At 42.7% G+C, this 25116-nt stretch overlaps 1 protein-coding gene across 2 annotated transcripts in view; it reads left to right on the forward strand.

The window, feature by feature from the left end:
- The window catches only part of Prkcq (protein kinase C theta), a 128926-nt gene that overhangs the window by 77765 nt on the left and 26045 nt on the right, over positions 1-25116 (forward strand). For both annotated transcript variants that reach the window (XM_060372298.1, XM_060372299.1), the window contains exons 9-13: positions 626-735; positions 1496-1613; positions 3548-3708; positions 7484-7657; positions 24519-24610. In XM_060372298.1, coding sequence (XP_060228281.1) covers positions 626-735; positions 1496-1613; positions 3548-3708; positions 7484-7657; positions 24519-24610 — 655 coding nt within the window. The remainder of the gene's footprint in view (positions 1-625; positions 736-1495; positions 1614-3547; positions 3709-7483; positions 7658-24518; positions 24611-25116) is intronic.

Consider the following 25116-nt stretch of genomic DNA (forward strand, 5'->3'; position numbering starts at 1 on the left):
GTTTAATTTTTTTTTCCTCCCAAAGTCCCGTCCAGTCTCTTAGTTCTGTTCACGGGAGACACAGCCATCCTGGATGCCCCCCACTAGCCAGGGCTCAGACCTGTGTCCTCATTTCATGGCCCTGTCATCACCAATTGGGAAGTCTATTAACAATACCTCCTCCTGAAGTGACCCAGTGGTCTCTGGGTTTCTTTCCTCCTGCCCACTGCTATCCTTTAACATACAAGCACCACCTCATCCCTAACCAGTTCCCTTCTTCAAGGTTGAGGCCACAGTTTAGGCTTCATCCCAGAGAGTAGAGAAGCTCCACCCAGCACAGCTGGGTAGGATACTCAGTCTCCAGACCGGAGCGGGAAGGCACCTTCTTGTATCATAGAATTTTCTAACACTATCGATAGGACCAATGTCAGCTTGGTGCTTCCATCCACAGTCCATGTAAGATGCAGTACTAACTACAGACTTCCTTGCCTTAGAAATAAGACTGATGCTCCCTCAAGAAGGTGGTTTTTGTTTTGTTGTTTTGTTTTTGTTTGGTTGGTTGGTGGTTTTGTTTTGTTTTGTTTTGTTTTGTTTTTCACTCAGGGTTTCTTTCCCTGCTCCTTACTGACTGCTTTCTTCCTTTCAGCATGTGGTATGAACGTCCACCACCGATGCCAGACAAAGGTCGCCAATCTCTGTGGTATAAACCAGAAGCTAATGGCTGAAGCACTAGCAATGATTGAAAGCACCCAACAGGTAAAGAAGACATTGAGCTGATGATATTTCTCCTGTGTCCACTCAACAAGGGCCACTCAGGTCCTTTGCTCTCTGGCTCTATCTGTCCCTGAGTGTCCTTATGAACACTCACTTCCATCTTTTCATCTTTATGCCCATATTGCCACCTTTGAGATACTTACTGAATTCATGTGTCTGTGTGACTGTAATAAACTCTTCATAGAATGAACAGGTAGAGAAAAGAGTAAATTCATTAAAATTACTGCAGATTTACTGCCAGCTTTATCTGTATATTTTAGGGCTGTTCAAGAAGCGGGAGAGAAAAGATCTATTTTCTAGAATTATCTCCAGAAATACCTCAGGACACCGAGTCTAGGAAACATTTGCCTAGCCATTTATGCCTTGTCATAGGTTAAATTTCCATCTCTTAAAAACTAATTCTCATTGAGACCTGGAATTACCTTCTATATAATCTATATTTTCATTGACTTTCTATTCTTTCTTACTTGTTAAAGAATGAGGCTAATTGTATGGGTGATTCCAAATACTCCCTTTGAAGTGCAAAAAAGAAGCTAAGTACCTGCTGTTGATTCATTCAACGCAGCAGATGCACGACCAAGGAATCCTAAGAGTACTGAAGGGAAGAAAAGCTCTGGATGTCCCCACTCCTGTAAAACCCTTCAGAGCCTTCTGTCCTCAGAAACAGCACAGTGTGCTTTCTGAGGTGGGAGATGGTGGCAACTACAGTTGGTTGGGTGGTCTGACCCTGTTTATGATCTAGGCTCGCTCCTTAAGAGATTCAGAACACATCTTCCGAGAAGGCCCCGTTGAAATTGGTCTCCCATGCTCCATTAAATGCGAAACCAGTCCGCCATGCGCACCGATACCTGGGAAAAGAGGTAGCTATTGCTGTCAATCAATATCAGTGTTTGATCATGATCAACTTGACCCTGTAGTCTCTGGATTTGAGTTCTTCATGTACGTAGTCTAGTGAGCTTCCTTTGTCTCTGTTTAAAGATTACAGACCCAATCCCCAACCATGAGTCCCCTACTTTCTTTTCTTTTTATTTTTTAATTGAAAATACATTCTTTTCCATACAATATATCCTGATTACAGTTTCCTCTCCTCCTCCTACTCTTTCTAAGAGTAAAACTGAAATACACCTAACTAGGTTTTCTTTGTGAGGGGGTTGCAGGTGGTAGGGGTCTAAAATGTCATGTCCTATCTATGGTAAGTGATTTTACAGACATTAATGTACTGTAAAACAATACAAGGAGGGACATCACCACTGTTGTTCTGCACCGCTGAGACTCTTCTGTGAGGGCTCAAGACAGGAAGAAAAAGAAGAGTCAGGCCCTAAGCCTTAGACTTTATCATGTTGTAGAAGTTCCTTCTGCCTGAAGGTAGTTCACGGGAAAATGCAGCTACATGATTCTAGGCACTGAATCATTTCAGCAAACATTATAAAATGTGTTCTTTGGACTTAAAGAATATTAAATAGCACTAAGGACTCAAGAGATGGCTCAGTTAGCGAGTGCTTGTATTGTATGCACAAGGACCTGAGTTCAATACCTAAATCAATATTAAAAAAATTAAAAAGCTGTACATGATGATATGTACTGGTAATCCCAGTGCCATGGGAGGTGGAGCCAAGTGGATACCTGGGTCCCATGACAGCCAGCCTTGCCTAGTTGGCATGTTCCATGCCAGTCTAGAACCCTATCTCAAAAACAAGGTAGATGGCGCCCAAAGAATGATAGTTGAGGCTGACTTCTGGCTTCCATAAGCATGCATGTGCATGCACACACACATACGTGTACCCACAGACGTATACACATGTATGTGCAACCCTTACATGCGAATACCCCATCACACAAAGAAATAATGTTAATAATAATAGTCATGGGGTGAGGGTTCCTACAAACATTTTTTTCTATACTTCATTTGGGTATCATGCAAGGGCTAAATTGACATAAAATTCTTAAAGATAGATTCAGATTTCATCGTGAAAGAATTTTCGGGTGGTAAGGAAGATCAGTAACGATCAGTGCAGTAGCATCTTGCCTTGAAGACCACAAAACATAGTGTGGTTCAGATCTTTAACAACCTGCTAGATTTTATGTTCTTAGAGCGCACATCGTGGTCAATGGAAATTGTTGCCACTATGTCTGGGAGCCACAGACAGTGGTGATACCCCTTTCCCTAGATTTGTAAAAATTTCTATTTCCCCATGACCTGAGGTTATTAAAAGTTCTTTCTCCCTCTCCCCCCTCCTCCCCCTCTCTCTCTTTCTCTATCCCTCTTTTTCCCTCTTTCTCCCTTTTTTCTCTCTCTCTTCTTCTCCTCTCCTCTCCCTCTCTCCCTCTCTCTCCCCACCCCCACATAAATACATAGCCTTTGATTGAATTCAATCTTTCTGTTTTTCTTTTCTTTTTTTTTTTTTTTTTTGTCGAGGTGGGAAGTTCAAGACAGGGTTTCACACTATTTTGGAACCCACACTGTAGATCAAGCTGGCCTCGAACTAACAGAGCTATCTGCCAACCTCTGCCTCCTGAGTGCTGGAATTAAAGGCGTGTGTCACTACAACCGTCCTGGGTTTGATCCTGGGTCCACTCTTTCTTAAATTAGACCATTTCCTAGGCTACTGGCTAGACAAAAAGACACATCCCATACCCCAAATGCCAGATTTACAATAGATGGAAAGGGTTTGCACTTACTTAGATGAAACCTCAGAATGGGATGTGGAGGAAGGAAGTAGGGAGGGGGGTGACCTATGTGTCTACACTGACCAGCACACCTGTACAAGTTTAACACGTGATCTACTGTTTCCAGAACCCCAGGGAATCTCCTGGGAGTCCCCTTTGGATGGGACAGATAAAACAAGCCGTCTTCCTGAACCTGAAGTGAGCTTGCAAAGAGCCTCTCTGCACCTGAAACTGAAGATTGATGACTTTGTCCTCCACAAAATGTTGGGAAAAGGAAGTTTTGGCAAGGTATGCTAACAAGAACTTCAGGCTAAAGTCCCTAGTAGGTGACACTAAATTTCTAGGACCAAACTCTGTAGATAGCGCCCCACAATGTGCTGTGAAAGGACAGAGAACATCCACCATTGAATTGGGTGCTGAGTGACTCTGGCAATAGCACTCTCTGTTTCCTATGGCCCTTCGGTCCCAAAGCCATTTGCTTTTACCATTTGATTTCAGTCTACATACATCATATGCTCATGAGTTTGATGTCTTTGAATGCCAAAGAATTAGGGGAGTGGCCATTTCCTGTTCACAGTGGTTGTTTTGTTTTGTTTTTTCATTGTTTCTTCCCCATGCCTGGAATATTGTTTTGCATTTCTTGTGCCTAGGGTGTGACCTTGGTTAACCTTAATTACTTGTTTAGAAGCCCATCTCCAAATATGTTCATACTTTTCAAGTAATAGAGGCCAAGATTTCACCTTGACACATGAAGAGGAGGAGGGAGAAGATAGACTTTCAGACACCGACTATAGCGTGAGGGCTGGAGAGGTGGCTCAGCAGTAAAGAGCACTGGCTGCTCTTCCAGAGGACCAGGGTTCAATTCCCAGTACATACATGGCAGCTCACAACTGTCTGTAAGTCCAGTTCAAGAGGATCTGACACCCTCACACAGACATACATAGAGGCAAAACATCAGTGCATATGAAAACAAATAAATCTTAAAAACAAACAAACAAAAAACCCTGTAGTTTAAGGAATTCTTAGAAAATGTACCTTGGGGAAAGTCCTCCTTCCATAGCCTTCTTGCTACTCAGTGGGCAAGGGTAGGGGTAAAGTTGTCTCTGTCAGCCATAGGAAAAAAAATGCAGAATGAGGAGGAGAGAGAGAGAAAGAAAGTGAGAGACAAAAAGTGAGAGACAGAAAGAGAAAGAGAAAGGGAGGGGGAGGTGAAGAGAAAGAAGTTATCCTCAGGGCTGGAGTAGTTTAGTTAGTCAAGAGCTCAGGTTACAAGCCAGGAGACCCAAGTTCAGTGCCCAGCACCCACATCAAGTCAGGTTTGTTGGTATGTGCTTGTAATCAAAGCACTGGAAACACAGCGACCACAAGTTCTCTTGGGTTTGCTGACCAGCCAGCCACATTAGTCAGTTCCAAGGAAACAAGAGACTCCATCTCAAAAGCCAGAGAGAGATCAACACGGGACACATACACACACACACACACACACACACACAATTGCTCATACACTCACAAAGGAATTTCAACCATCGGTGGCAACAGAAATTTTCCAAGTTAATGATTATAAAGGTGGGCATTATAGAGTACAGGCTTTGGGGTATTTTAGACATTAAGGATATGTAATTTATTACTAGGGTTCCTGACTACTTTCCTAGTGTTGATGGAACTCCTAGGAAATTTTTAACCAAGGGCCACTATTCCATGACTGTGGGAGTCATGGAATACACTAAGCACCTGCTGGCCAGACTGTGCCAGCCATGTCTACCCAGTTTATTTAACAATAAACAAACTCAAGTGCACCCAAGCCTCCACTGTGGGCTGAATAATACTGTGTTCCAATATGTTTGCATTTGAGAACTGATGCATTTTCTTTTCATAAAACCTACTCAGCCCTGCAAACTGTAGCTGGGATCCATGAATTCTTTTCACTTCTACAATAATGCAAACCACAACAGTTCATTTGGTGTTAATCTGAGTGTAATAGGCAATTTTACAGCCAGTCTTTTTTATAATTTAGCAGCAATTAATGTGCAATTATAACCAGATACGGAAAACTGAAAGGACATTATGTAAATGGCAATTGCCTTCTTGGCTGTTACTTTACGGCTGGTTTTAGGATGGTTTACTAAAAGAAACAATTATCAGCTGAGTACTTTTGTTAATGAAATGTTTATCTTTCTTTGTTCCCATGTGGATTTCTACACTTGAACAAGGGTAATAAGGATGATAGTAAGCTAAACACACATACCTTGCTAAGTATCTCTGGGGACATTCTGGGCTCTACGTACCTTCTCACTCCATGCCAAATGCATGGTGCCTTTTTTTGCACTGAGACACCAGGCTATCCACACTGAACAGGCAGAAACTGAGCTCACCTATTTCTCTTTCTCAGAATATCAAAGGTTCTCAAGAATTTACATTTCATCATTCTTTTGGCTCTCTGTGGAAAACATGGCTTCTAACCAAAATGGTAGCCTGCGAGTTTTTTCAATATGCCTTTAAGCCAGGGCTAACAGATTACATTGTTTTCTGAAGCTGTGAACAAAATTTATATTTCTGAGTTCTCAGCCAAGCTCCAATCACTCTACCAAGTCAGCTTTCAGAGGCAACTGTCATATCTCTTTAAAAACAAAACAAAGAAACAAGATTTCATATAGCCCAGGCTGACCTCAAACGCACTGCACAGTGGAAGAATGACCTTGAACTCCTGATCTTTCTGCTTCTACCTCCCAGTGCTGAGACCACAGGATTGCAGACCATGCCTGGTTTATGCAGTGCTCAGTATCAAACCCAGGGCTTGCAAGCATGGTAAAGCATGCATGCCACCAATTGAACCACACTCCAGCACCGCACAGTATCATTTTAAACGGTATCATTTAAAACTTTTGCATTTTCAGTTTGGTGCCATTGACTTTGACTTTCCCTAAAAGTCAAATAAAAGACGCAAATGCTAAGAGTGTTTCTGATTCTCAGGACTCTGGAGATGGCTCAGTCTTTAAGATTGCAGCAGGCAGCTCACTGCTGCCTGGAACCCCAGCCCAGAATATCTGATGCTCTCTCCTGGCCTCCTTGGGCACTTCCAGCACATCCCCATACTCACAGATGCACATAACATAAATAAAAAAGTAACGTAAATTCTAAAATAGTTAAAAAAGTTCTTATAATTTTCATTTAGAAATCATTTTATAGCTTCTCAACCTCTTTATCACATTTGGTTGTCACTATCGTCCTGTAAAAAGTAATTTCCAGTTAAAAAGTAATTTCCCCTACCCTTGCAGACCTTTTAAGGCTCAGGAAGCTGAAGCCCAGGGAGATCAACAGCTTTGCTCACTCACCCATAGCTATTTTAAGTGTCATGTTCTTCCCACTGCCAAGGCCTTCTCCTGACTCATTTGAAAATCTAAAGTTGTTTAAACTCATTATATGCCATCTGGTATCTGTTAACACATGAGACAAGAAACCAAATGGGAAAGTAAGCTCTGGGTTTCAATCTTCCCTTGAGCAAGTCCATGAGTCTGAGGAAGTTTAATACTTTAAACTCAGAGAGAGTATTATTAACATTATTATCATTATCGTTAATACCGATCCTGCAGTGTTCAGTACTGAGAATCGTGCTGAGTTCTGTCATGAAGCTCAGAATAGTCTCAAATTCACCATGTAAGATGACCCTTAACTTCTGACTTCTCCCTTTCTTCACCTCCCAAGTGGTAGGGTGGGAGACATGGTCATCGTACTTGGTCTATGCAGTGCTGAGGGTCAAACCCAGGGCTCCCTGCATGCGTGGCAAGTGTTCTACCTACTGAGCTACACCCCAGCCCCAAGACTGTTCATGCATTAAGAAAAAAGATCTCCCAAATACATAACAGTGTTGTGAAAACCTTGGGAAGGGAGGATGATCTGAAACACTTAGTGACATCCCGAACAATGAGACACTATCCAGACAGAAACCGAGAAAAGCCTTTTCTTTACCCACCTAGCACAGATCTCTCTGAATCCTGCTTTATCTCTTCTTTAATGTGCAGAAACCTGCATTCTAAACTAGGATTGCTGTCTCCCTTCCCTATAGGTTTTCCTAGCGGAGTTCAAGAGAACAAATCAATTTTTCGCAATAAAAGCCCTAAAGAAAGATGTGGTGTTGATGGACGATGATGTGGAGTGTACCATGGTGGAGAAGAGGGTTCTGTCCTTGGCTTGGGAGCATCCCTTCCTAACGCACATGTTCTGCACATTCCAGACCAAGGTATGCGTTCCATCCCTCCAGGGGTCCTAATTCTCTGCCGGTTAAAGAACTAAAAGGCAGGAAAAAATCTGGGGCTCAACATGTAGCAGCAGAGACATTTCAAACACAGCAAGCAGCAGCAGGAGGATGCAGTTAAGAAAGGCTTTTCCTGGGGGAGATGATGCACACACGTGCAAAAGGCACATGGAGAAAAAGAGCCTCTGCAAAGCCGAGGGATGTTGGGAAGCTGAAAATCGAGACTCTTCTCTAGGACTGGCGTGTTTAAATCTCTGTAGGATCTTATCTACCCTAGTTAAAGCTTGGTCAGTTTGTTGTCTAAACTCTTGTGTAAACGTGCCCTGATCCAGCCTTGAGCTTATGGAGTCAGTACATCAGCAGAGGTCCTGCAGGCAGGAGAAAAAGCCCACAAGACCTCTGTTTTAAACTTCCAGGCTTTTTAATTTTTTTTAATTTATTACAATTTATTCACTTTGTATCCCAGCTGTAGCCCCCTCCCTTGTCCCCTCCCAATCCTGCCCTCCTCCCTCATCTCCTTTCATGCTCCTCACCAAGTCCACTGATAGGGGAGGTCCTCCTCCCATTCCATCTGATACTAGCCTATCAGGTCTCATTGGCTGCACTGTTTTCCTCTGTGGCCTGGTAAGGCTGCTCTCCTCAGGGGAAGGTGATCAAAGAGCCAGCCACTGAGTTCATGTCAGAGACAGCCTCTGTTCCCATTACTAGGGCACCCACTTGGACACTGAGCTGCCATGGGCTTCATCTGTGCAGGGGTTCTAGGTTATCTCCATGAATGGTTCTTGGTTGGAGTATCAGTCTTAGAAAAGACCCCTGGGCCCAGATTTTTTGGTTTTGTTGGTCTCTCTGTGGTGCTCCAGTCTTCTCCAGGTCTTTCTATCTCCATCTTCTTTCATAAGATTCCCTGCACTCTGACCAACGTTTGGTTATGAGTCTCAGCATCTGCTTTAATACCCATCTGGGTAGAGTCTTTCAGAGGCCCTCTGTGGTAGACTCCTATCTTGTTCCTTGTTTTCTCCTTCCTCTGATGTCTATCCCATTTGTCTTTCTGAATGAAGATTGATCATCTTACCCAGGGTCCTCCTTCTTGCTTAGCTTCTTTAGGTGTACAGATTTTAGTATGATTATCCTATATTATATATCTAATATCCACTTATAAGTGAGTATATACCATGTGTTTCTTTCTGCTTCTGGGGTACCTCACTCGGATGATCTTTTCTAGTTCCCACCATTTGCCTGCAAATTTCATGATTTCCTTGTTTTTAATTGCTGAGTAGTATTCCATTGTGCAAATGTACTACAATTTCTGTATCCATCCCTCAGTTGAGGGACATCTGAGTTGTTTCCAGATTCTGGCTATTACGAATAAAACTGCTACAAATATCCTTGCAAATATCCTTGTTGTACACTTGAACATATTTTGGATATATGCCTAGGAGTGGTATAGCTGGATCTTGAGGTATCGCTATTGCTAATTATCTGAGAAAGCACCAGATTGATTTCCAATGTGGAGTTACTGGCTTTTTATGTCAGGTTTGGAGGATTTGGAAGAGGCCAGCCATCTTGATGTTTGCTACTTTTATTACCTAGTCATGGCTCCTCTCCCCATCTGTCTGGCTACCAAGGAGTCTGTCTAATGTATGCAACCTTTTTGAAAAAGTCATTCAATTCCTGAAAAGGTCGGGACCCACTGGTTGAGAACCACTTGTCAAAGAGAAAGTAAGCTTGTTTGATGCAGCAAGAAGGAAGGTAAAATTCCTGATAATGTTAAAAATTTTCTACTAGAGACTTCCCATTTTTCTAGGTGATGTGGGTCCTTGAAATCAAAGAACAGGCTCTGTCTCTTCCAGGATGAATTCCAGATTGCTGTGCACCATGGGAGTGTTGTCATTGCGCGTTTCCTCTTGTACTTTTTCTGAAAATGTTTGTTTTGTGTGTATGTGTGTATGATATGTGTATGTGTATGTTATATGCACATGCGTATGGTTTATGCACGTATATGTGTCTATGTGTGCACATAGGCTCATATATACATGGACAGAGGCAGACGTGTGTTGTCCTCTGCTCTTCTCTGCCCTGTTTCTTTGGAACCGAGTTTCTCACTGAATCTGGAGCGAGGCTGTTAGCCAGCAAACCTCAGTGATCCTCCTGTCTCTGCCCACCACCTGCTAACACTGGCCTGGCTTTCTACATGGGTGCTAGATATTTGAACTCACGGCCTTGTGTCTGGGCAACAAGCGTTCTTATCCACTGAGCTATTTCCTCAGTCCCTTGGTTTTATATTTATCTCCAAGAATGGATGTGTATTGAATGAATGAACTAAAACACTGAGATCGCCCTTTTGTAAAAGATGGTAATATACATACTTTCAGTAATTTGCTCCACGTACGTACTTGTAGCAAACTGCTAAATTACCCTCCAGGCAGCCTTCTACAGATGTTTGAGCCTTCAAGATCAATTGAGCATCTTCTGTATGCACATGTATGCTATGTATCAAGTACCCTACAAGAATGCATATATATTTCCACTTTTGACTGTTTGCCTTTCTCGGGAGGACACCACTCAGAATCTCACTTTGTCTGTCAGAGCCATAAGACAAGATTTCTTTCACAAGATACTTTTTTTTTAAATTTTTGATACTTGAACAAAACCAGAGAGAAGTAAATGTTCCACAGTACAAGACAGATAACGTGGTGACTGTTGTAGATAAAGAGTGGCTTTTATATTATTTGATTTACTATTTATTTACATTTCCATGAAAAGATGCGGAAAGGTGGCCAGGAATTTGCACATCAAATGATAATGTGATTGGTTCATGTGGATTTTAAGGAACTGAGTTCTTTTAGAAAAAAAGAAAGAAAGAAAGAAAGAAAGAAAGAAAGAAAGAAAGAAAGAAAGAAAGAAAAAGAAAAGCTTTTGAGATGGCCTGCTTTATTGTTCAGATCTTGGCCTGTCAAACAAATCACCTGAGTAAGTGCCCCGTGTGAATGGGAAAAGCAGCAGAATCCTGTTGTCACCCTCTGGATGTATGGCAGGAGGGGCCTTTCCTCAGACCTAGGCAGCAGGATTGCCCTGGAAGCACTTTTACTTCGGACCCATCCCCCCCAGGCCAAGTTCCTGGATTTAACATACCATTAATGCATGCACAGTAGAGCACTCCTGTAATCATAGTACTCAGGAAGCTGAAGCAGGAGGATCGCCACGTTTAAAGCCAACCTAGGCTATAGCATGAGTTTAAGATAAGCCTGGGCAACCTTGTGAGACCTTGTCACAGAATGAAAAGTAAGAAAAGGGCCGGCTGACAGTGTGGCTTTAGTGGTGGAGGCTTGCCTGGCATGCACTAGGTCCTGTGGCCTATGTACTCCAGCAAAACTAGACAGTAGATGAATTCTCTGTTACTCTCCTAAGGAACAGTGATTTTGTTTTCCTGCTTAGAACATTATTTGGTTGCCTCCTTCCTCCAAAGAGTGCTCTTGTTGAACCTCAGAGGTTGTTCGGCTGTTATTTACCAGGGAGGGGCATGTGGATCAAGTCATTACAGATTTGCAGTGCTGGCCTAGGGAGGTGGGTCAGTACACTACATACTTACCACGCAAGCATGAGGAGCCGAGTTCTAGCCCGAGGACCGATGTGAAAAAGCAGGTGTAGAATGTGCACTTTTCATCCCAGCCCTGGGGAGGTGGAGACAGGGGTGTCCCCGGGGCACCCTGACCAGACAACTTAGGCAGAGAGGCAAGCTACAGAGCAGTGAGAGCCTGTCTGGGAAAACAAGGCGAGCCGTGTCTTGAGGGGCCACACCCACGGCTGACCTCTGGCTGCGCACCAGAACTTGCTTTCTTGGTCTCTTTCTCTTACATGCACATACACAATTTTTAATGTTCATATATGAAAGCTTAAGTAGCTGAAAATATGGCTAGTAAGAAAGCGTAGGCCTCTGTGAAAGGGACAAGAGCTGTAGGCTTGGAGGCTGAAGTTCAGCCACAGCTCTGCCTTTCATTGGCAGGGCTCTGAAGCTCCCTTGCCTTCTTGCTTAGGATAAAAAGAAACATTAGTGAGCAAAGGGGCTGCAGGGAACCCTATGGGAAAGCACCCTCCTGAGGACAGGGAGGCACAAAGCATTTGTGCCATTGAATCTGAACCTGAACCTGGATGAAGCTAAGAATCCTCCAGAATAATTTTCTCCATACTAGATCAAGATGACTCTTCACATCCTTCGATCTCTGACGTACCACTGGCTCCATGGTACAGTACAGATAGTGTGATGAGGGGTGTGACTAGTATAGATAAAGAATGGTCTTTATCTACCATAATTTTATTTGATTATGTTATTTTCTATTTTATTACTGTTATTTTATATTATTTGATTATTATAGTTTTTACTTACATTTCTGTATTATTTCTTAATATCTTTATTTTCTGTGCCTCATATGAAAGTCCACAAGGGTTAAAATTGCACAGTCCCTTCTCAGTATGCGCTTTAATGTGTGGGAACCGGTATGATGCTGGATCTTAAACCTGTATGTTGAGCTGAGTGGGTTAATGTCACAGCACCTGTCTGGCACACACAAGGCCCTGAGTTCCATATATGGCAGAAAGGAAGAAATGAAAAGAAAGGAAGGAGGGAGGAAAACGAGAAGGAGGGAAAGGAAGGAAGGAAGGGTGAGGGGAAAGAAAATGCAAGAAGAGAACGGAGGAAACCAGGGAGGGACAAGAATCAATAGCTACTTTTCATCCTTTACTTTCACAATGTACAAGCCAGGAGCTGGAAAGATGGCTCTGCAGTTGGGAGCACTGGAGGCTCTTCCAGGGGACTGGGTTTCAGTTCCCAGCTACCACACGGCAGTCAGAACCATCCACAAATGCAGTTCCGGGGGATCTGTCCACTCCTCAGGCCTCTGTTAGGAATGGTGCGCTCACAGTACCTAGACTTGCCCGAAGGCAAAACACCAGTGCATGTACAATTTCTTTTTATAAATTAATCTTTTTTTAATAAGATGAGAAAATATATAAGAAAAACTATCTACAAGAATAATTGTGAATCTTTCAGCTGAATTCTCTCACAAACATATCGAGAATAATTGGAAAACGTTACGCAGAAAACTTTGAAACCCGCACGTGAATTAAAAACAACTGGAGTAAATTAAACATGAACTTTGAGACTGTGTGTCGCAAATTTCCTTCAAAAGTCCCTGTTAAATTAAATCACAAATGCTTCTCATGTGTTCTGTGTTTTTCCTCAAAAGAAGCAAGACTCGCCAACTCTCTCAGAATGAGTTACCTTTGCCTGTCTTTACTTAAAAAAAAAAAAAATTAGTAAGAAAGAAAAATAAGTTGTACGTAACTTGAAAATAATAATATTCTGCTTCCTCGATTTTAATTCTTTAACTGAAGCCTTGTCTAAATGTTATTTCATGTTTTCAAACTGGGGGCACACGCCTGCCAGAGGGAACATGGAAAGGCCTGAGGACACCTTGCGGAGTCAGCCCTTGCTTCTCCCTTGCTGAGGTAGGGTCTCTCCCGGTGTTTTTGCTCTACTGATTCCGGGAGTTCTCAGTTCTCTGCCTTCACCATAGGAATGCTGGGACTTCAGGTCACCGCAGCTGGCATTTTCATGCGTGTTCTGGCATTTTATGTGTGGGCTTCGGCTCAGTTATTAGGCTTATGCATGGACTGCTTTCCCTGCTGAGCAACCTCCCAGCCCCGGGATCCTTGATGTTAATGTATCAGTAATGCAAGCCTAGTACCACAGCCCTTTTAATCTCCACACTCAGGAGCCCAAGGAAGGAGAATCACCAGATTCAAAGCCTGGGCTATAGCGTGAGTTCAAGGCCAGCCCGGGCAACTTTATGAGAGCCTGTCTCAAATTAAAAATAAGGAAAGGGCTGACAGTGTGGTTTAACGGCAGAGTGCTGGTGTGGCATGCATGGGGCCCTAGGATCCAGACCTAGGGCCACAGATAGAATCAATAATAATGAGCTAAGCGCTCCAAGTTTCCTTGATCTGTCTCCCATAAAACTATTTCAAACAGGTGGGCATGGCCCCAAAACTAGTTTAAAAAGGTGCACCTAATGCAATGAGGTCTTTGTTTGCTTTTATTTTTTTTTTGTAGATTGTTTTTCATTAGACATTAAAGTGAATTTTGATCTGCCTTCATTTGAGTCTCCCATGCATTCACTAATAAAAGGCTCATGGATATTCAGGTCTGCCATTGTACTTTAAGAAGTTTTAACAGGGCTGAAGAGATGGCTCCATAATTAAGTGCACTGGCTGCTTTTCCAGAGGACACAGGTTCACATCTCAGCACCTCCATGGAGGCTGACCACTGTCTGTAACTCCAGTTGTAATGACAGCCACTGTGAGTGTTAGAGGTCTCTGTGAAGTCATGTCGTCCCCACTGCCACCACCACCATATGATGGATGAATGCTCATTTCAAAAATGTATACTCCCTCTGACAGTACTTCAAAACTGTCAGTGTAATTCCTTTGAAATTTCTCTTTCATAAGAAATAATAATTAATGATAATAGCAATAGTAAAATTTAAAAACCATTGAGGCCAGGCATGCTTGTACATGCCTTTAATCCCAGCCCTCAGAGACAGAGGCAGATGGATCTCTGTGAGATCAAGGACAGCCTGATCTATATACAAATTGAGTCCAGGACAGCGAGGGATCTGTTATACAGAGAAAAACTGTCTCAAAAACAAACAAAACAGAACAAAACAAAAAACCACACAGTGCTGCACTTCTGGCTGCAGCTTCAAGGCCAGAGATATCATCTTTTGGAAAGTCTCTAACATGGCCTGGTGGCCTTGGTTCTCCTTGCCACCAATTGCACGGCAGGGGAGAGGGGGAGAACGCTTTGTAGAGATGCTTGAAACATCTTTAGGGAAAATATCAGAGGAACTACAAGACCATTCCTTGAAGTAAGAGGAAAAGTCTTTCTTTTTTTAAGTGTGTCATTCTGGTATGTCCATGACTTAAAAGCAGGATGGAACATGGCGGGGCGTCAAATCCTGAGCTTATTATTCAGAAGCTGCCTCACTGGAAGCTGTTGAGGATGCTTCGATTCATACACCCTCTGGTTGAGTTAGGAGCCCTGGCAATGATCACAGTTCTATCACAAAGAATAAAAGAACACATGTAAACCACATACTTGTCCCTGCATTGGTCCAGAATGAATGCTGTCCACTTCCGGTTGGTCCTGACCCGTGAGCATGTTTTCCTTAAGGACTAGGGTAGGTTATTTCAGAACTGTTCATCAGAGCCTCCCCCCGACCCCCATCCCTTGTCCCTGATGTCACAAAACTATAATTCGAGAGGTAGACTCACAGTCACTCTATCAAATTTGGTAGCTTTAAAGCTAAGTTATGGTAGACTAATGTGCTTGAAAAGTTTGATTAAAGTGTTTTGTGTGATGTCACAGAGGATAATGGGAAAATTGGTGAACAGACATGCAGGAAGTCTTTAGAATGTAAAAAACAAACAGCAACAGAAACCAGTGCCCTGAAGTGCCAGAGCTTCCTGCACCTTCTTTCTAAACGTACATGTGTTTTCTCACCTTCATGTGACTGGTTTATTTCTTCAGATCAGTGCTTACAACAATAATAATCACGAACACACAGGTTCTCCAGGCCAGCCAGGGTTAAGAATTCTCCATGGATTTTTTTTATTTGTTGTTTGTATAGTTTGGTTTGGTTTGGTCTTGTTTTTTTAAGTAGGGTCTCAGTGACCCAGGCTCTGGCCTCAATCTTGATCCTGATATTGGCAGAGAAACCTCTGGCCCTCCCACCTCCGAGTTCTAAGTGCTTTGATTCCCGAATGCCCGGCTTATATGATACTAGAGCCAGAACCCGGGGCTTTGTGCATACTCTGCCAGCATGCTACCAACTGAACTACATCCCAGCCTGTTTCTCGTACTGTTCGATGGATGGGTACAGTAGCTTCCCCGCTTTCTGGGCGGAATCTGCAGCTCTAGCTACTGGCTTTCACTGGCTCTGTGCATCTACACATCTCAATGGACAGATGTCTCCTCTTCTCCAACATCCACCTTCTTAGTCCACAATCTTGAAGTTAGAACACATATTTAACTTGTGAAACTCCAAAAAGAATAAGGTTTGTTTATATCTTATTTTAGTCTTTACTTTGTTCCTGATTTCATTTCTTCTTCCGATATTGAAAATCCTATACATAAATTTTATTACCTTATTCTTTGAAAATTTCATGCAGCTTGATTGCTTTTACCCCTCACCCCCACCTCCAGATCTCCCCAGGACTCCCCATCACATGTCCCTCCCAACTTCATGCCCTCCTATGATTTTTAATTGTCAAAGAGTAAATAAAATTGTATGGAAGGACAAAACCAAAAAAAAAAAAAATTATAATGTGAGCTTCCTAGCTTTGGGGCAAAGGTGATACCTGCGAAAAAATAGCTATAATTATTTTTTGCTTTTGTTCCCACCTTGTTTTTCTGGTGGAAGGGTTGGTGTTTTTGATGTCATTTATGTGACATTTGTCAAGTTTCCCATGCATTTTTAAAGTTAATTGTTCCTGCTTTGATAAAATCACTAGCTAATTTCTTTGATGCTGTGAAATTCTCATTCATCCTAGGCATTTGACAACTAGTCCTCTGGCTCTTTTTTCCATTCCTTTTTTATTTGGAAAATGTGAGCATTGCAGGGAGAACACAGCATACAAGCCAGAGTGCACCTAACAGCTTTGGAGTCTATGTTTACAACCTCTCTTTAGCTAACGCTAGAAATTAACAGAATGCCCTCTGCCACCTCTAAGGATCAGCATGTATTTCAAATACTGACATTTCCTCCACAATTCTAGCCCTGTACCTTCTCTAAATAATGTTTATCAAAGTAACATGGTCCTGTGATATTTATGCAACTAATTTTGTTAGGATAAGGCTTCGATTGGTCTCTAATGATTCTCACTTTTGTACCGTAAGTACAGATTTGCATTTTAATTATGTTTGTCCTTTTAGAACTTTTAGGTCCTATTCTTTTTGGAAGAACTGTTGTATTTGCCTTACTTTGATGTAAAACAAAATCTTACCCATTTTAAACCCAAAGTTTTCTGTGTACGACAGTCTCCTGTAGCCCAGGCTGGTCTCAGACACTCTGTTACTTAGGACGACCTTGAACTTCTTATCCTTGTGCCTCCATCCCCAAAGTGCTGTGATCATAAATGGTTGTCAACACTCACCTGGTTTATTCTCTGCTTGTCTTGAAGACAGGGCTTCATGCACGAGAGGTGAACACTACCTCATCCCAAGCCCTCCAAATGTTTTTCAAAGATAACTCTACCACTCTGTATGAGGCCACATTTTCTTTTGAACATCTTCAGTGTAATAAGATCATTGACTTAGATGAGTTTCAAAGGACAGCATTTTACTGGCTTCAAGCATCAAGGCTATTTTTACATGAATTTATCAATGAGTCAGCTTCAGGCTGAACCTTCTTCATTGATAGGTGAATAAGACCTTGAAGTCATGGCAGCCCTCTTTCTTTAGCCTTATGAGTGCTGAGATTACAGGTGTGTGCCACACCCAATGTTTTTTTTAATTTCATATCAGTGATAATTTAATAACTTTAAATAAATATTCAACAATAGGGGACATTTTCACATCCGTGTTTCAGAAAACTCACCTTCTATGTTAAAATCCAGCTTGTTCCTGCGATACGTGTTCCCAATGTTTGAATATGTGAGGATTATACTTAACAACTATTGTTATAAATATGAAAACATCTGACATTTATAGAGCACTTACTGTGTGTCACTCCATGTTCTGGGCACATTATGTATTTGAGCTTCATAGAAGCCTATGAAGTAGGCATTATTAATGTCCATATTTTATAGGCAAGGGAATGGAGTTGCCCAGAGGAGTGGGGAATGTACGGAGGGTCAGACCACTGAGAAGCAAGGCAGCCAGGATGGTGCTGCATTCTCCTCAGAGACTAAACACACCAAGGAAACCCACTTTAAAATTCATGAAATGGAGTTTTAGTTGTGCTTTGATTGCAAAGGAAAATAATTGGTTAGTTAATGCAAGAAGACCCCGTGGGACAAGTAAGCCAGTAAATACAACTGAGCCCAAGTCCCTGTTGCAAGGTACCAACCTCTAGAAATTTAGGCCAGTTATTTCTGACTCACTTTTATGAATCTACAAAGGTAGTGCATTTTACTAATTAAAGTTTACAGTAGAAATATGAACAGGCCAGAATAAATGAGCTTGCTAGTTTGTAGAGAGCCATTCATCTCTTTTTCATCTCTGCCTCCCTTTGTGCAAGTTCACAAATGTGTCTGTGCATGCACACACACACACACACACACACACACACACACACTGCACCTTTATATATCAAATTATATAAAGGGTTTTCTGTTGGGTCTTTTATTTATGAAAAGGTAATGAACCTTGTTTCCTAGGGCATCTTAATTTGTATCTGAATAAATTAAAAATGAAAGAAAGCTCCTCATGAGGTGACACAGCCCTGTAATCCAGCACTCAGAAAACTATGGCAGGAAGATAGTGAATGAGAAGCCAGCCTGGACTACAAACAAAGATCTATTTCAAAGAAAGGATGACTAAATTCTAAATTGCTCCAATGTCTTACAATACCTGAACAGCTAAATGTTGATTTATCCACACCATTACTGGGTTTAGAAACACACCATAAATTTTGGAGTGACCCTCCACAGACAATCTGGAGTTTAAGGTGGGGCCATAGCCTCACCCTGCCACCTCATTCCACTCAACATCACTTCTCCTCCAGTGTGTGCTTGAACACCCCTGACTATGGTCTATAGCAAAACACCAAGCCCCTCCCTGTTCCCACTATGGAGGTGTGAATATGGAAAGCACAGTTCTCGCTTGTGATTCTCACCGAAAACCTTGCCCTGTGAGATGGCATAGTCTTTACCCTTAATCCGTAGACATAGCTAAGCCTTCACTGTGGTGGCCGACAGCTGAGGGCATCTTTAGCTCCTCTAACACCAAAGGAGCCTCACTATACTTACAATGTAATTTTTTACAAAAGATAAAACAGAAAAATAAAAAAAAAAGAGTGGACGTCACCAAAGATACTAAAGACAATGGGTTAAAATTAGTTGCGAGTAGGGCTGAGGGAGAAAAAAAACCCAACAAGGTAGCATATACTTGTAATGCCCCACTCTGAGGAGACAGAGAAAGGCAGAAAGCTACTGAAATTATTAAAATTTTTATATGAAAATTACCTTTTGAGTTATTTGATTTATAAGATATTTTAAAATCTTTATTCTTATAGACATATTTACCCACTATCTTCATCATTACCCGAATAAGCACTTTCACAGCTGAATTTTGATATGGATATAACAAAATGAACACAAAGAAATATAGATGTTTGAGCTCCCCCCCCCCCCAATGATAGTGCATGTTTTACTCCAGCTAAGGGATGAAAGATATTTGTAGAAGCTGTGGTAATACCCTTTACACATCATTCTTGGTGAAGCCACTGGCTATTTTTATTTTCTAAGGGTGCTCAAAGTGTATATTTAAATAATTTTACAAGAATACAATCAATGTATTTCTTGGCATGCATGTGGAATGGAGGTCAGAAGATAACCTCAAGTGTTGGTCCCCATTGTCATGGCTGCATACACCAGGCTAGCCAGCCTGGGAGCATCTAGAAATTCTCCCATCTTCTGCGATTATAAATAGGCATTCTAGGGATCCAAGCCCAGTCCTCATGCTTGTGCATCAATCTCCCTAGCTCATTAATACATTTTTTGATACACCAAGAAAACAATCAAACACAAAGCCACAGGGGCTAGGGAGATGATGGAGCCCCAGAGGGATCATACATTTTTAATCCTGGTACTCGAAAAAGCAGAGGCAGGTTGGATCTTGGTGAGTGTGAGGCCAGCCTTGTCTGTATGGCAAGTTCCAGGACAGCCAGCAATACGCAACAGAGACTCTGCCTTAAACAGACAAACAACACACATACTGCCCTCGCAAAGTTCTGTTCCGGCACCCTGGGAGGTGGCTTGCAACTGCCCGAAAGTCCAGTTCCATGTGAAAACAGTGCTCTGTCTGCACTCTTTTGCACATGCTCACAGACACACATACACCACACACACAGACACACACACACAATTATAAATAAGATTCAGGAAAAAACAGCCGCAGAAGTTTGTGTAAACCACCTAGTAACAGAACATTAGTATTGATTAGTGCCTTCAACCAGTTGTCAGGCAATCACAGTAAAGCTAGGAATACTGTGAGCCTTTTTGTTTTGGTTCGGTTTTTTGTTTGTTTGTTTGTTTGTTTGTTTTTGGTCTTAGCTAAGGACTTCATTCATACCATGTCCATGATAGGTCCAACTAAAAGTTGGACAGCCAGGAAATATCCTTGAATGCCACATCAAATTATCTCCTGTTAGCCAGGACCCTTCACCATTAGTCAATAAATTCCTGCTTCTGAGACCCTTGCACTCTCAAATGGGTTGACTCTTGCTTCATCCACAGGATGGGAACACTACGGTATTTTCTTGTTCTGTTAATAAAATCAGAGGACAGCAGAAGGACATTCGGGGATGCATTCTGAAGAGTGTGGCATTAGTAGATGTCCTTGCAGGACTCACTTTGAGAATCAGTGTTTAGTCTGTTACTAACAGTGGTGCCTAGAACTGGTGTGTTTCCTCCTATGGGGAGCAAACTGAACAAAGAGAGAGTCTGTGTGTGTGAGAGAGAGAAAGAGAAAGACAGATAGACAGACAGGTGCCACAGCATATGTGTGGAGGTCTGGGGACAGGCCTTGGGAGTCAGTGTGGAGTCTGGGACCCAGGTCAGGTCATCGGTCTTGGCAGCAAGTGCCTTTACTGGCTCGGCCATCTTGCCAGCCCCAAGATACCTTTCCAATGTAGAGTCCACTCTTTCAAAGACCCTCTTGACAAAACGCTATGTTTTGTTACTCAGATAGATTCTGAATGCCTAGACTAAGGCAAGAGTCCCAGGGATCATGACTAACTCCCTTGCTTCCATCCTGTCCTGTCTCTTGTCTGAGAACCTCACAGTTGTTTGTTTGTTTGTTTCTTCTCCAAGAAAGAGATGTGCATTTCAGAAACCAAGTAAAATGACCAATCAAAAAGACCTTTCTCTACCACTTTCATTGTGTACTGTAAATAGCACAAGACACTTCAGACCTATTCACCCTTTCCATCCTTTGCTCATGGAAGAATTAATTTAAATATTCCATTTATCCAGGAGGCTGGGTACCATAAATACCTGTAATAGACAGTCACCTGCAGTCCACCAATAGCTAAGTTCTGCAAACATACCCAACAGCTGCTTAAGCAGAGGAAGCTCCCCCCTTCGCTCCATCTTTCTAAGGGGTCCTTAAGGAAGCTAGTTGTATGGCCCATCCGACTTGAAGGACGACCAAAAGAAGGTTCTTCTTTTTTCCTTAATTATACATCAAATGTGCATTATTTCTGGGTAGTCAGCTCTCCTGGGAGTTTACAAACTTGGCATCTTCTCACTAATATTTATTACCTACATTGTTAGATAGTAGTATAGTGTGCTGATTGGGCACTGTCTGTTAATTTCATCTTTCCCCAAGAAAAGGAAAAATGTGTGGTGTTTAGTCACTTCTCACAGGTACGTCTCACTGAAGCCTGGGTGGGTAGGGCTTCATTACTCAACTCGTTTGCAGGTGGGTCTAGGCTGGGATATTAGAACTCTCCCACTTAGTAAAGGCTGCAGTTAAAACCTCAGTTCCTGCCCACGTGGAAAGACACTTTGTAACAGCTAAAGCATCAACAGGCTCCAATTCCCTGTCGCTGCGCTTGCTAGTGTTTTCTCTCGGCTGGAAAGCAAAGCCAAGGGAACAGCCCAAGAGAGAGAAATCCAATCCTGTTTTCTGTCTTCTTTCAAAAGCCATGCAGCTGTTCATTCTTTCTCCAAAAAGTATTTGTTTATGTTTGCTCGTGAGTAGTAACTAATTTCATCCATTTTCCAACGATGCTTACAGCTACCAGTTATTCGGTGAGTACAAGGTGCTAACATCAACTTCACTTTCTACAAATATCATCTCATTTCATACTCAGAATAATGCTAAGAGGAATAAGCATTAACCAGCCTGATTTCAGAAACAAAATGAAGCCCAGGAGAGGTTAATGAAAATACGGTGATTTGAAGCCAGCTTTAAGATAAAGCCCACAATCAGTCAGTCACCCCAAGTCTCTTCCTCCTGCTTCACTCTACCTAGCTCACCCTGGCAGAGCTTTTGAGAGCAGCTCTGAAGGTGTCTGGATCAGCCAGCCGGAAGTCACTTTCTGGGCCCTCCTTCCTTGGCCATGGTTGAAAGTTATTTGTATGTATGTTTCGGTTAAACCATGGGATCCCCAAACTCCAAATCTCACGTAGTTCTAGATGGGAGTTCACACCGGCTTTGAGCTCACTCTAACCCAAGCTGTTTTCACAGTGATACCCTGCCTCCTGAGTGCTGCAATTAGAGGTATGTGTGTCACTACACTGGCATTCAAAGTTCCGTGTTCAGAACTCAAGGATCTTATAGGAGAAAGACAAAGGAGGCGGCAAGAAGCACATAGCCAAGCGGTTTTGACCAAACTGGTTTGGTTGATGCTTACTCAAATCTGGTTCTACAGGGATCTGGTGGAGCTGGGGAGACGGATGATTGCTCAGAGTAGGCTGCCAAGGCCAGCCTCAACCACACTCTGTGTAAACAAAAGTACTCAGAGAAACAAAACAGTGTTACTCTGGACAAGTCTGGCCCAGGTTCCCTTCAGAGTTGCTATCAAAAGCCTTGCCAGATGGAGAAGTCCTGACTGAGCTGGGTACAGTGAACCAAGATGACAATGACTAGGTCCTCCTTTAGACCCCCAACTGCCACAGAGCCCCTGTGACAGGACTCATGTGTGGAATATGTGGGATAGAGTTACTTTCCCCCCTAGTCTCTTTACCAACTTTTTTCAAGCCTAAAGTGTACAAATCGTGACAGTGCATAACTGAGTATAAATTGTGTATAAACAGTGAAATCCAAACACTGCAGAGCCCCACTCATATTCTGACACTACAAAGGAACCTTCCCCTTTGCATTTTTACAGATGGTCTTACCAACTGGTTGTGTGTGTGTGTGTGTGTGTGTGTGTGTGTGTGTGTGAGTGAGTGAGTGTGTATGTTCATGTGTTCGGGTACATAAGCGTGCACATCCCTGTGGAGGCTACAAGTCAACCTCACATGACATTCCTTTGGATCTGTCCACCTTGTTCTTTGAGACGGGATCTCTCACTAGGACCTGGGGCTCACTAAATAAGCTAAACTGACTGTCCAAGGAACCCCAGCAATCCATATGTCCCACTCGGCACTGGCATTACAAATGCATATACCAGCACGCCTGGCTCTTTGACCCGGGTTGCTGGCATTTGAACTAAGGTCTGTGTGCTTGCAAGGCAAGGACTTTACCCACTGAGCCATATCCCCAAGCCCCTACGTGTGATATTTAATCACATATATGAAAGGAAGATGTCAGTGTGGTGGCTTATTCAAGGCCAGCAGCGTTCTGAGTGGAAATGTTAAAGGTTGGAGGCTGTTCAAACATAAATCAAGGGGGTAATGCAGGCACCTACAGGTGAGGGAAATGACTACCTTGCGCTCTGTTTGAAATGCCAGGGCTAAATTACAAAGACCCAGTTGACAATTCTGGCTTGTGCACAAATGGGAAAAGTGTGTGTGTGTGTGTGTGTGTGTGTGTGTCACAGGTCTAGTAGTGAAATCTAGAAATTTCACCTGTGTCAAGTCTGGAAGAAGCAGATGGATACTTAGCTTTATTTAAATTATCAAGATAATTGCCATGATATTTTGCTTTGCTCGTTCTGGGGAAATGTGGCCTCAGCGAGGATGCCAGGCAGTGACTGTCACCAAGAGGCCAGACCACTTCTAACCATTACCTTGTCTGCCTCAGCACCCTGATTAATCTCAATGTCAGACATAAAGTTAATTCTGTTTTTGCTTTTAATCCCTCAGTTGAGGTTAAGTACAAGTTCGTGCACAAACACCCCGTCTCCACACTTCATGGGTTAGTAACTCTGGGACTCTAAAGAACTCTTAAGCATACAGGGTGTTCAGAGAGCTGTGAGTATTTTTCTTGAAGAAATGGCAGCTCACATATTTGGAGAAACATGAGCTGGTTGGAATCTGGGACCTCTGATAGCTGATAGTGCCACCCATAACCTGAGGATTATAGTTGATCACTTCCTGTGAGCACTGTTATTTCTCATGCCAATCAGGGTATCCTATGCTAGGAGCTACATGCTCAAAAACTGTGGCTACCTCTGCCACGAGTGATGTGTGGACATGAGAGTAATACACAAACTCAATGACAAGGCTGAAGGACTCTTCGACAGAAGACCTGGACTATTACCCACCGGACACACTCAGTGATCGTTGGCTGAGTATCATACAACTTCGATGTCCCCGTGACCTGTTCCTGGAGTCAGAGACCTAGATGCTATCCTATACATTGTCTCTTTGAGCAAGTGTATAAACCCCACACCCACTAATTGCTCCATACTGTCCATTGTTCAAGAGACAAATCCAGCCAGATTCTTTCTCCTCCTGCTTCCCAATGGCTGAATCACAACCCCAGTCCCCTCCCACGGGGATTCCCCATATGCCCTGGGATTCAAAAATACAGTTCAGCCCAAGAATTCTGACAGTCTTTGCATAAGAAATTTCATGACAGAATTGTTTTCTCTAAAATGACCTAATCTCTTTGAAAAGTCAACTTTCTTCTCTTTCTTTCGGTGCTAAAAATTGATGTTGGTTGTTTGTCCCCCAGGAAAATCTCTTTTTCGTGATGGAGTATCTCAATGGAGGAGACTTAATGTACCACATTCAAAGTTGCCACAAATTTGATCTTTCAAGAGCCACGTAAGAGCCCTCCTTGGGATTTGGGGCATTCTGTGTTCTCAGTGGTTTATGTGCTCGCGGCATCCCCAGACTGTTTTTCTTATGTGGTCTTTTTAAGTTGTTTTTTGGGATTGTGTGAGCGCTTGAATGTGTGTATGTGCACATGTGCATGCCGGGCCCTCGGAGTCCAGAAGAAGATGTCACATCCCCTGGAACTGGAGCTACAGGCAGTTGTGGGCCACCTGATGTGGGTGCCGGAATTTGAACCTGGGTCCTCTTGGAAGAGTACCAAGTACTCTTAGCCACGGAGCCATCCCTTCAGCCCCCTCACATGTTATTTTTCTTACCTTCTTGCTTGGCAGGCCTAAGTCCCAGAACAAGGTAAATCCTTGGGAATGGTGCCAAAGAAGCTAACAATTTTCCATTTCATAGAAATGAAATCCACTCCTGTTTTGTTTCATGTTCTGTGTGTTATACAACAATTCCTTCATGTGGTAGGAAACCCCTCCAGCCACCAAGCTCCTAAC

Source organism: Meriones unguiculatus, chromosome 19 (assembly GCF_030254825.1).
Source record: "Meriones unguiculatus strain TT.TT164.6M chromosome 19, Bangor_MerUng_6.1, whole genome shotgun sequence".
NCBI classification, from domain to species: domain Eukaryota; kingdom Metazoa; phylum Chordata; class Mammalia; order Rodentia; family Muridae; genus Meriones; species Meriones unguiculatus.